Source organism: Thalassophryne amazonica, chromosome 16, assembly GCF_902500255.1.
Source record: "Thalassophryne amazonica chromosome 16, fThaAma1.1, whole genome shotgun sequence".
Taxonomy (NCBI): Eukaryota; Metazoa; Chordata; class Actinopteri; order Batrachoidiformes; family Batrachoididae; genus Thalassophryne; species Thalassophryne amazonica.
This window is the reverse complement of record NC_047118.1, coordinates 47461601-47474738: the sequence shown is the minus strand read 5'-3', so window position 1 is coordinate 47474738 and position 13138 is coordinate 47461601. Positions and strand designations below refer to the sequence as shown.

Here is a 13138-nt window from a genome sequence, read left to right as displayed (position 1 = left end):
ATGAGCACAACCACAACACAGAGGAATGTGAAATTTTGCAGACAGTCAATTACAAGGGTGACGTGTGGGCAGGCTCGAGGATAGAAGACGTCTGTCCTGAGATGAACCGGAACCACACAATTTCCTCCGCCACCGAACCCGGAGAATACTGGAGCCGCCAAGTCCCGAGTCCCCAGGTGGCCACCGTCTTCGAAGGTCGGATCTGGTACTGCTGGCAGGGAGCAGAGACAATAAGATATGGGTGTGTGCACACCCAGTAACAACAACGATGGAGAGTCCACCTCCACCTCAACACACACTCGTACAGCTCCTGTCTCAGTACTTATCTGGTGGGGAAGTAAAGCGAAGCTGTCGCCGTTCACGCCAATCCCCAGATAATACTCTGCAGGAAAACAGCTGCAAAAACGAGTTCACTAAACAAAGTTAATATGACAAAGATCAAGGCTGAGAACGATACCTGAACGGTTCGACGATATCTCGGCAATGAGGTGGAGATGACGTCCGGGTTTTATGGAGTGAGATGATGAAGCATGGATGGGTGACAGCTGTCAAGAGATAATGAGTGACAGCTGTCACCCCCGGCTGTGTCCGTGGCGGCAACGCCCTCTCGTGCCTGAAGCCCACACTTCAGGCAGGGCGTCCTCTGGTGGTGGGCCAGCAGTACCTCCTCTTCTGGCGGCCCACACAACATAATCATTAGATTATTAATATATAAACAAAAATAAATTAAAAAAATATTATGATTTGTAATACATTTGACTCTTTTATGACAACAAATGCTTATTATACAGAAAACAAATGCACCCGAATGTGATGACAGCTGCAACTGCTTAATGCTAACTTTAACATTGAAAATGCCACAGACATGCTAATGCGTTAGCATTGCTCCCGTTCTTAAGTTATAAAATACATCTATCAACTGTTTCAGAAGACCATAACAGGTCGGTTTAACATAAAAAAGGTAAATAATACTCACAGACGTATGCTCTTTAGGGCTTTAGGGCTTCAACTGGTTCAAGGTTCAAAGCAAAGCCACGCTGCAGAAAAGTTGATTACGGACCCGCTGCAGGGTCTGTAATCAATGTAGAGAAATTATCATTTTCCTGACAAACACCCCCACAAACAACGGCCACTCTGAAGGACCGATAACAGAATCGTTAAGCAAAAAGCTTATTGATGTCCGTGGATCGAATCATTTCTTAACGATACCCGAAAGGAACCGGTTCTCGAAACCCATACCTAATCATATAAATTAATATCTGAGAAACACATCCATCTAATATGTAGTATTAGAATAGAAACACTGGTGGTACTATTTTTGCACATTTGGAGAACAACAAATAAAATGAAGTTGATTTTCAATTAACCTAAAGCAGACATTGTTATTCCTTATGGGTCTAACACTACACTGAATATAATAATTAAGAACACAGATCAAATATCCAGCTTTGCAATAGCATAATTTGTTGGCTACAAAATCCTGCATAGTTTAAAATATTAACATAATGTGTTGATTAGAATATGGAAATTCTTGTAATAAAACACATTCTTTGTATAAAACACATTTATGCTGGTCATCATTGTACTCATCTGTTAGAGGGTTGAGCAGCTACTGGGATGCAGCTGTCTGCTGTCCTGTGTGCTGAAGGGGGGCCAGGCCCCCTGCGTTCCACTGGGATCAGCCTATGCTTGCTACTTCACACGCTCTCTCTCTCGCTCTCTTGCTCACGCTATTAACTTCGCCTGTTGGGTGAGTTTAATAATCAACCAATGTACGAGGTCTGTCTGTAAAGTATAGGTCCTTTTTATTTTTTTCAAAAACTATATGGATGTCATTCATATGTTTTTACATCAGACATGCTTGAACCCTCGTGCGCATGCGTGAGTTTTTCCACGCCTGTCGGTGACGTCATTCGCCTGTGAGCACTCCTTGTGGGAGGAGTCGTCCAGCCCCTCGTCGGAATTCCTTTGTCTGAGAAGTTGCTGAGAGACTGGCGCTTTGTTTGATCAAAATTTTTTCTAAACCTGTGAGACACATCGAAGTGGACATGGTTCGAAAATTAAGCTGGTCTTCAGTGAAAATTTTAACAGCTGATGAGAGATTTTGAGGTGATTCTGTCACTTTAAGGACTTTTCACGGTGCGAGACATCGCGCAGCGCTCTCAGGCAGTGTCATCAGCCTGTTTCAAGCTTAAAACCTCCACATTTCAGGCTCTGTTGATCCAGGACGTCGTGAGAGAACAGAGAAGTTTCAGAAGAAGTCAGTTTCAGCATTTTATCCGGATATTCCACTGTTAAAGGAGATTTTTTTAATGAAGACGTGCGGGCGGATTGCAGCGTCAGCTCGCAGCCGCCGCGACGCTCCGTCACAGGAAAAACACCTCTGTTGGAAGCCTTGAGGACAAGTTGGAACATCTCCAGCTGATAAACAATTTCTCATATACTCACTCCACTGAAAGCCATCAAAAGCCAACTGGATTTTAACAAATGGTTATCAACACGGAGGTGTTTTTCCTGTGCTGCCGCGCCGCGTCGGCTGCGTCCCGACGCGCGGACCCGTCCGCACGTCTTTCATTAAAAAAATCTCCTTTAACAGTGGAATATCCGGATAAAATGCTGAAACCGACTTCTTCTGAAACGTCTCTGTTCTCTCACAACGTCCTGGATCAATAGAGCCTGAAATGTGGAGGTTTTAAGCTTGAAACAGGCTGATGACGCTGCCTGAGAGCGCTGCACGACGTCTCGCACCGTGAAAAGTCCTTAAAGCGACAGAATCACCTCAAAAGCTCTCATCAGCTGTTAAAATTTTCACTGAAAACCAGCTTAATTTTTCGAACCATGTCCACTTCGATGTGTCTCACAGGTTTAGAAAAAATTTTGATCAAACAAAGCGCCAGTCTCTCAGCAACTTCTCAGACAAAGGAATTCCGACGAGGGGCTGGACGACTCCTCCCACAAGGAGTGCTCACAGGCGAATGACGTCACCGACAGGCATGGAAAAACTCACGCATGCGCACGAGGGTTCAAGCATGTCTGACGTAAAAACATATGAATGAAATCCATATAGTTTTTGAAAAAAATAAAAAGGACCTATACTTTACGGACAGCCCTCGTATTTAACAGTCATGGTGTGATTGTTAAAAGCATTAAATAAATACAGGCTGCCCTTGAAATAAATGGGGCAGTTGTGCCTCTGAGGAGATTTGCCTGATCAGTGTGTTATTAACTCTAATTAAGGGTGTGAGTCTTTCAGTAGCTCACAATTCGATTCTGATTTATGGGGGTCAAGATTTGATTCAAATTGATTTTTGATTGAAAAATCAATTTAGTACATAGAGGTGCTAATTTCAGCATCTACTCAAGTGTGCTGCAGTGTCCTAAGAAAGGAGGTGTGACAAATGATGCCATGAAAGCAAAGTGTTTCTCTAAGGCCTCACTCACAACCCGCTGCACGTGTTGGACATGCATGTGCTGCAGAAATCCAGGAGAAAGTTTGGGAAAGAGTACGGGCATAGTACTTGTCAAGTACAGGCTGTACACCTGACTTGCACGAGGCGTGGGGAATACTGCTCCGTCAGTCCTAATCCTGTACGCAATGTGCGTACATTTTTTTCACAGCTTTATTTATGCAAACCAATCAATATTACAACAATAAAAACAGCTTGTATGGATGTGATGCATCATTTTAATACGGGTCTCAAGGCTGCGCCACTGTCCAAGATGCTGAAAGAGTAAAAACAGCCACTGTGGGTCTGTGCTGCATTATAGCGCAGCACTCTCGAATTCATCACCATGGAGGTCACATCTGATCATGTCTCCTGTCTTTAAAAAACAAACGTGTGCCACTGCCTATCCGCTGTTTACTTTTTGCAATAGCGACTGATTTGTTGGATTAAATGTTTGCTCTTGCATTCATTTGTTTATTACCTCTGCACAACTGATTGCCTTTTCTGTCTACCCAAAATCTTTTGCTGCAATAAATTTTATTTGTTTAAAGTGTCACATAATGTGTTTTGGAAATAGGGATTTACCAGGGTGGAAAAATGTTGCAGCACCCTATAGCACCAAGACGCAACGTGTGCCCTGCTGCCTACATAGGTTGTGTTGGGGGTGGGCGTCTCATGCGTACTCGAGAATATAATGTTAGCAGCACCCTCTTCTTCCCTTGAACAATGCTACACAATCTCCCCAGTATATATGCCTGGAGTCTTGCCATTTGTGTCACGTGCGCTGTGTGCATGACACACATTGGAGTGGAAAGCGAGCGATTCTGTTTTTTTTCTCTCTGTTTAAGGTGCAGCTCCATCCAGAGATGGGTGTGGTATTTGTGCTGGAGACCCTCCTGTCCTGTGCACCAACAGCATTTCCTGTATTTTCGTTTTGTGAATTGTTTCTGTAATTTATGTATGTAGCATGGCCCAAGCAGAGGGTCACCCCTTTGAGTCTGGTCTGCTTAAGGTTTCTTCCTCAGAGGGAGTTTTTCCTTACCATTGCTGCTCTGGGGGTTAGTAAGGTTTTTTAAATTTTTCAATTTTCAATTTATTTTCATTTATATAGTGCCAAATCACAACAGAGTTGCCTCAAAGGGCTTCACACAGGTAAGGTTTAACCTTACCAGAAGAATAAAAATCAGTCGGTCACACAAGAAAGGTTAGACTCGCTCTCCACCACTGTGCGGACGTCTTTAAACCGGTTGTACCGCTCCTTAATCTGTGTGACGTCCATAGCATCGTCACTGAAAGCCATTTGAATAATCTGAATGGTTTCCACCTGGCTGTCGCCCAGTTTCTGGCAAAATTTGATGCGGTGCTGCTCCAGTCGTTCTGTCTTTTACCTCAGAATGAAAAAAACGCCGAGAGACTACACCCATCCTCACACAAAGGCTGCTTACAAGCAAATGACGCAATAGACAGGCGTGAAAAAATTCACGCATGCGCACGAAGGTTCAAGGTTGGCTCATGCAAGCACACGTGATTCAAATCCATCAGGTTTTTGGAAAAAATAAAAAGGTCCGATACTTTTCTAACAGACCTCATATAAATGAAATTTAAAAAAATTGTCGCTAGACCCATGGATTTTGCATGTACAGGACCTAAAGTTGCCACAAGCAGTGTCCAACCTTCTACGGCACTGATCACGCAGGTGACGTGCACGTCTCACACAGTTTTGTCATTTTTTCCCTGCCAGACTGCCCGTAGGAGCACGTGTGACAGGTTGTGAGTGAGGCCTAAGATAATGTAGTAGGTTTATATTTGCTTAACAGCAGCAAATCTATGAATAAAGGTATTTATTTTCCACAACGCTGTTGAGGCACAGGTCTTTTGGAATGAAACAGGGAAAGGATCTAGTTATTCTCTGCACATTCAGAATTGGCTGGAAGTTGTTAAAGTGATGCAGTGTGCACTGGTTGGCTGCTGGTGTGCAACTGTCTCACTTCTTTCAATTTGGGGTGAAGATGCGGTAAATTTCCTCGAGCATTTGTTTTGTTCCTGAAATGCTTGACCTTCATTTTCCACAGTTTGCAAATTTGAATTGCATGTATGAAACTCCTTTTTACGTGGGGTATTGTAGAATCCAAAGTGCGCCCAATGCTTGCTTTTAATGTTGACCAAATGGGTTGAATTAGTTACTGCTCCATGCCAATGAGCGGAGCTAACTTGCTAACAAGGCGCAAAGCAAACTGCTGTATGGAAGCCGAGAGGGATGGGTGACATGATATCTGCATTCATGGCAGTGAGGAGAGTCGGAGGCATTTTAAAAATCTATTTTTGAGTTTTGAATCGATTGTGAATTGTTAAGTATAAGAATCATGATTCTGACATAAATCATTTTTTTCCAACATCCTTATGTCTAAAGTAGATGAAACATGGAAATGCTTTAGAACTCACTCTTTGACAAACTTGGACAGCCCTGTGCATTGTTGCTCCTGATTCTCACAGACCTTTTTCCTGTAGTTAGCACAATCATTTGAGTCCTGGCATAATGGCAAATCAGCACAGTGCCGGACAGGCACCACTTAGCAGCAGAGGTTTAAGCACATGTCTGCTAACACAGTGGATTACCTCATGTTACCTTGATATCTAACATTATCAATCAATAACTATGTATCGTAGCTTAATTATTGTGTAGCTATAGTCCATAACTGGCATATGTGAATACGCAACATTCCACACCATTGTGGACCTGCCTGTGTAAGGCATTGCTGAATATTGCAGCCTACAAATACCAGAAAAACTGCACATGACGTTTGACCACGTTTTTATTGGTATATGGTGCAATCGATTTCTGTTGACTCATGATAGGAAGGCAGCACTGCCCCCCCCCCGCCTTTTTTTAGACCAAAACACTTATGAAAATAACTGAGTCAGTTGGACACAAGCACTGCTTAGTGCCAGGTGGTAGATAGGCCCAAAGTAATTCCAAGCAGCTTTAATGATTTTGGCAGATGGAAATAAATGGTCATATTTTTAATGGCTACACCAAAGTAAAACTGTGATGAGAACCGCCACTTAGCCCCCCCAGAATATTATGTAATAAATACCCAACAGAAGTTAGCCTTTTAGCTAAGCTTGTCCGTGTTTGGGCTTCATATATCCTGTCCAGGTCATGCATGGTGTCACCCATACTGCACCTCTTTACCCATATATGGCTTGTGGGGACACCCACACAGAAGGACAGACACACATATATTTGGTGCGCTATATATAGGATGCCTTATGCATAAATTCTAATATGTACCACTAGTATATAGGCATGTATGAATCAAACATTTTCAATATGGACTAACTGGTCCATGGCTAGCTGAGGATTAAGAGGCGAGTTGGACGACGACGCTCCATATTTTGCATTAAAATAATTCATCACACAACAAATGGTATTTTACAAGGTATGAGGTAAATGTGTCAGTTGTGTGTGTTCCTGTGAGTATATGAGTGAGAAAGAGGTCAGTGTGTGAGGGAGGTAGGAGGCATGATGGACTGAACGTTAGGTTGCATGCGCTTATGGACGACTCTACTACATTGAAGACTCATGCCAAAGGTGTGGAGGTGGAGTCTGTCTGAGTAGCTAATGGCAAGGTAAGTAAAAGAAATGTATTGAGGAATTAAGAGTCACAGTCACAGCTTTCAAAGAGTGTAACAGTGGTTTGTCCACCTCGGTAGCAGGGCCTTGAACGTGCAAACTGGTTTTTTTTAATGATCTTTGTGTTCCTGCTTGCATATATACACAGGCATGTTGTGTATGAAATATAAATCTGTGAATCTCTATTCATGCTCAGCGTTTGCCCCTCTGCATAACTGAACAGTTTTCACTCTGACGAGAAGTAAAGCCTGATCGTCTGCGCTTGTCTCCGGCTATGGACGTCAGTCTGTGCTGGTGACTTTGTGTGTGTGTTTGCTAAAAGGTTTCCAGATCACATTCCCACTTTTTTTTTTTTTTTTTACTTTTCCCCCTTAAAACCACCTTAATTCCTCTCTTTTACTGGTCACCTCTGCGTTTGGGTTTGATTGTGTTTCCATTACACTGCCTGGTCTTCGAAGACCTCCAGGAAGAGTGGGGGAAACAGTTCATTGGGACACTCCACCTTCATGTGCAGGAAGCGGCTAGCATGGCACGCCCCAATCATACGCAGGTCGGTCACCTTCATGAGCAGCTTTGGCCAGAAGTGGGGAATGTTGTGCTTGCGATAGTTGATGTAGTGTTCAAACGCCAGCAGGTAGGCCTCTTGGCACTGCTCAATTTTCTCCACACTGGTCAACCCCGAACGGTCTGTGAGAAGACAGATTTAGGAAATTTTCACCAGCTTTAACTCAAATTACAGCACATAATAGGTATTTTCCAGAGTTTAAGTCACTCCTTTTTTCTGTATGTGGAAATCACTTAACAGTCTTTCCCTGGGAGAGATTTGAACAACGGACAGGAACTCCTGCACTTGTGCACACCACAGCCTGTGCTGTTACATAACAGACGGACTTTTAAATTACAAAAACAAGCAAGACAAATAAATAAGGGTGCATTGGATGGAACATATTGGATGTAATTTGATGCAGTTTTGACAAAAAAAAAAAAAAAATCATCCAATGTACATGGATTGCTGGCCCACAGTGTTGGAAACAGTACAAAAAAAATTGAGCCCATTTACTTATTTATTTTTAATCAGCACTTTAATTATTATTCATAACAAACGTGTGATTTTATTTAAGTCAAACTAATAAGAAAACACTCTGGAAAATACAGAAATGAAGCATCAATGTCTGTGATATTTTCATTTGCTTCTTGCTCTTTATGGACATTATTTCAAATGCTGCACATTTTTATGTGGTTCCCTCACCTGAGCTCATGAGCAGCACAGCCTGCATCAGTGCCACCTCTGAGTCATCCAAATTGAACTGAGAGAGACTTTTGCCCAAATCAAAGATGGCATCCGACACCACTCCCAACCCGCCGTTCTTCAGCTGCTCTCGTTTCACAGCCATCTCCCCATTTAGTGTAAGCGTCTCACTGTCTGGATCATAGCGCACAGCAGCTCGCAGTGACATGATCTCCATGCAGCATCCCTTCAGCAAGATGATCTGGTCTTCACAAGGCAGCTGTCCAATGCAATGTTAACACACAACAGGTAATCAGTGAATTTATTACAGGTTAAAACATTTGAGAAATATTGACAGACAACACGATAGATCACTGTAACGAAATACAACATGTTCGTAATATTTCAGCAAATCTGAAGTCATCATGGCTTTAAAGCTGTTATCCAAAAGGGCTTCCTTGCAAGGCATCATTTTCAAATGGCAACCAATCCCCTGCCACAGTTTATGTAACTGGGAAATCGCTACAATATTCATGACAAGTGCACTGCGCACAGACAGCAGGGAGAGAACTCAGTGAGTGGTGGTGAGTCATAACCTCATTCAAAAAGAGAGAAATGGTGGAAGAAGGTGAATGACCAAAAAAAACCAAAACATCTTAAATGGTATGTGTTTGGAAGACAAGCCTTGAATAACAACAAGGCAAGCTCTGACGCAACCAAGCGAGAGAGCGAGAGAGAGACAGAGAGAGAGAGAGAGAGAGAGAGAGAGAAACTGCACACCAAAGTGATTACGATGATGTTGCATCAGCTGAAAATAAACAACAGCTGTAAATATGACATTAACGACAACAGATGTAAACCCTGATAACTGCTGGAAAAGTTGATGGTGAAAAAGTCACTCAAAGGTCCCGCTCAAAAACCCTCAGAGGAAAAAGAAACAGGACAACATGGCACACAATGTGACAACAAGAAACACCACAGAACGTTCTGTAAATCTAAAAGAAGCTTTTACAGATTACAGCACAGGTTTGGATTCTGTCCCCAAAAGACCCACCCATTCCAAAAATGTACATCGTAATGATACAGTAACTCACTCTGGATGAAAGCCTCTAAATTTTTAAAATACCATGTGAACAAGCTTACAAACAGTTAAGTTAAAACAAATTAAAAGCCTAGTTTACCAGCACAAATTTTCAACCTTCTTCTACACTAAAGCCAAGCTGTCACACACAATAACAGGCCAGGTCAGGTCAGATCAGGTCTGGGAGCATGGGTTGATGCCATGTCACATCATCCATCACACTACAGAACCACCTTAGGCCAAGGATTGAAACCCCCCAAACAGACAACCTGTCCATCCACAACACTTGAAAGTAACCATTTATCTGGCACATCCAGATGAAACATGGGTGTCTCCCTTTGTGTTTTTCAATTGCTGGAATCCTCAACACTGAGGCACCTGTGTGCTGGATCACACCCAGACAAACGTGCAACATGGTCACAATGTTGTAGGTGATTTTCCCTCACAACACTTCATCTCAGAGTCCCTAATGCTGTGTTTACACATAGGCAAGATGTGTTACGAATGTCATATTTGCGTCATTCTTGGCACATTCCTGACATTCTCAACGTGACAATGCATCCGAACAGGTTTCTTAACAGTGTGTGTTGGTGCATGACATTCATGATTTTCGTGGAGCATGTTTTTGGCTGTCAAAAAATTTTCCATGAATGTCACACACCACCCTCATTTCGCCTCATGTCATGGAGGTTAGAACTGAGCGTGTTGATCCGTCTTGATTAGTGGTGATCCTTAACAGAGCATGACAGCGTTCTTCTCTGACGTGCGCACAATTAAACCCTGCTGCACTGCATTCAGTTTCATTGCTGCAGTATGCCAAAGAAGGACAGTGATGCCAAGTCGGTGAAACGCCTCGTTCCAATGCTCCTCAGCACACTCCTGCAGGTGTTCCACCTGTTGCATGTGCCTGATGTTTGGGAAAACAAGCGAGACGAGAGCTGCGTTGAGCCAGACATCTGGCTCTCTCCATCTGCTCCTCCTTTCTGCGCCACTCCATGGCACAGAGCCCAACTAAGCATGCAGTCACAAAGTTCTTCTGGTGTGGATTTTGAGGAGCAAACTGGAGCAATCTGAATTGTTCAGCAACTGACAGTAGGATGAATATGGGGTTGTGTGGAGACAATTCGCCTCATTCACAATGTGACAGAACGTAACGATGCGCTGTTACGTGCAATATTATTCTTGACTGTGCGTAACGGTTCCTGATAATTCTCCAGCAACACGTGCCATTAGTCATAATATGTGGTAACAGGTTTCAGCAGTTCCAGAGGACACCCGACACCTCTGCCCTGAATCATCACATGTACACTTCGTGGCATTTGTGACTTGTCATCGTTATGTGTAAACGCAGCATAAGTAACTGTTATTCCAGCAGTACCTAAACAGACCGAATACCAAACCATCCAGTCATGACTTTAGGTCAATTGTTAGTGTCCAAGTCTCACAACACACAATAAGACAGGATTCACTGGTCAAGACACTAACGACGTGGGCCTTTGATCTCCTACAAAGATGCAGGATCCTCATGACTCCATAAGATGTACTCAAGTGTCTTTCAATCTCAAAAACTAAGGTCTCAGATACATTAAAGTCACTGCTGAGAAACATGAATCTTTAACATCTTTAACACGTTTACCACTTCGATACACATCTGGTAGCTGAGACAAGGAAGTCTATGTAAGCCTGGTCTTCGTCTTGATCCAGGACAATCTCAAGCACAGGCACTCTGATTCCTTAGTCAGCTTCTCAAGTCTCAATCAGGATATCCACTGATCCCTCAAAAACCACAGCATCATCCGCAAAATCAAGGCCAGTAAACCTTTCCTCTTCAACAAAGGCACACAATGTTAGTTAGAGGTAAAATTAAGTTCCTGTGGCTGCTCCCTTGTTTTTTCACAAGAGGTCACAACAGCAGATCTGAGGTGGAGAGTAGAGGATGACATTTTTCGGGAATTCCCGTGGGTCACGTGATTCCTGCGGGATTCCCGCGGGATGGGAGTCAAAATTTTATCAATCCCGTGATTGGGATGGGACGGGAATAAAAATGAACGGGAGCGGGCAGGAGCGGGAATGCCAAAAATAGATGATGATTTTCATCTATTTAAAACAACCAAAACACGTTTACACCGGGCGTGATCAGACGCTACAAATTCGTGGGGGTCGCGTGGCGACGGACGCGCCTCCTTCGCCCGGTGTGTCGCTCTGCTTTTGCTGCGAAAATTCGCCCCGGTGCATCATCAAATAGGAGGAGCTTCCATGCTGCTCACCGGCTCCGGTTGTCAGTCAAGTTAACATGATGGACCTTGATCACACGGAGCAAGTTGTTGTGGAAAGCTCCCAATACAGGGAGTATCATTATTTGCTGTAGTAGCTGAGTCTGAATGACGGCTGCTTTCAGCGGTCCTTCCGCCTCTGCAGGACCCAACTTGAGGACCAACTGTCCCGTTCACGCGCGCACATGTAAACAATAAAAAAAAAAAAAAAAAAAGAAACTCTGCTGCTTGCTGCAGCTCGCTCTTTCCCAAAAAAACTGTCATAATTGTGTTTAGAAACCAGTCACTATTTGTTTTATTATACATCTGTGTAGTTAATTAATAAAATATTCTCCACAGACAATTCGCTCGCGTGCGCATGTAAAAAAAAAATAAAGAAAGAATCTCCATTGCTTGCTGCAGGGCTGCTCCTCGCTCTTTCCCAAAAAAAACTCTGTCATAATTGTGTTTAGAAACCAGTCACCATTTGCTTTATTATACATCTGTGTAGTTAATTAATAAAATAGTCTCCAAAGACGATTCGCTCGCGTGCGCACGTACAATAAAAAGAGAAAGAAACTCCGCTGCTTGCTGTGGTGCTGCTGCTCGCTCCAAAAACTCTGTCATAATTGTGAAATAAAGGACAAAAGAGACATAAGTCCTGCTCACAGGCTGCTACCAGAGACAGGATATGTTCACATCTTCAGTGAAACTCCAGACATCTCCATGTCACTACATATTCAGTCCCTGATTGATCATCACGGCGCGAGACATACGGGAGTGGGATGGGAGTGGGACTGATTTTGAGTGGGAGCGGGATGGGATTGGGAGTCATCTTTACAGGAGTGGGACGGGATGGGATTCATTTTTTTTACTCCAGTCCAGGATTGGGACAGGATTGGATTTTTTTTTCTGGGAGCGGGATGGGACGGGAGTGAAAATCCACTCCTGTGTCATGCTCTAGTGGAGAGGTAGCAAGAGAGCTAGGAAGTTTTGAAAGTAGCACTTCCTCTAGGTTCCACCCCCTTCCCCTTCAGTGCTCCGTCCAATGCCATGTTGCCACAAACTTGAATGCGCATCTGACTGTGCGACTCAGCGGGGCAGAGGAGAGCCGACTAAAGGCCCCCTGACATGCAGAAACACGCACGTCGTCGTGATGATCCCACATGCTGTGATCCCAGCTGGACGCCATTCTTTGTTCTACCGCCTGCCACGTGCTCTGTGCTGGACGCTGTGTATATAAAATAATTTTGTGTCGGATTAATCATTTTCTCTGCAAATTAGCCATTGAAAATGGCTGTAATCACTTTCTGAATCACACAGGACCGCTCCAGCTTCAACCATTCACACATGCCTAACAAGCGGCAGAAGGCATTTTGAGCCGTCTAAAAAGGTAATTATTTGTCATGTTTACATTGTCATGGCTTGGTAAAACAGTTGTGTGCTCTTTTCTTCTTGTGTGCAGCTGTTAAATATGTTTATAACAGATTTAACTTC

General features: G+C 43.4%; 1 protein-coding gene across 2 annotated transcripts in view; it reads right to left on the bottom strand.

Annotated features, from left to right (window-relative positions):
* Positions 1-7472: 7472 nt before the first annotated feature.
* LOC117527491 (thyroid hormone receptor alpha) overlaps positions 7473-13138 on the bottom strand; it is a 90043-nt gene continuing 84377 nt past the window's right edge. For both annotated transcript variants that reach the window (XM_034189862.1, XM_034189863.1), the window contains 2 exons: positions 8330-8588; positions 7473-7767 (listed from right to left, as the gene is read on the bottom strand). In XM_034189862.1, the coding sequence (XP_034045753.1) occupies positions 7517-7767; positions 8330-8588 (510 nt within the window). In that variant the 3' untranslated portion in view covers positions 7473-7516. The remainder of the gene's footprint in view (positions 7768-8329; positions 8589-13138) is intronic.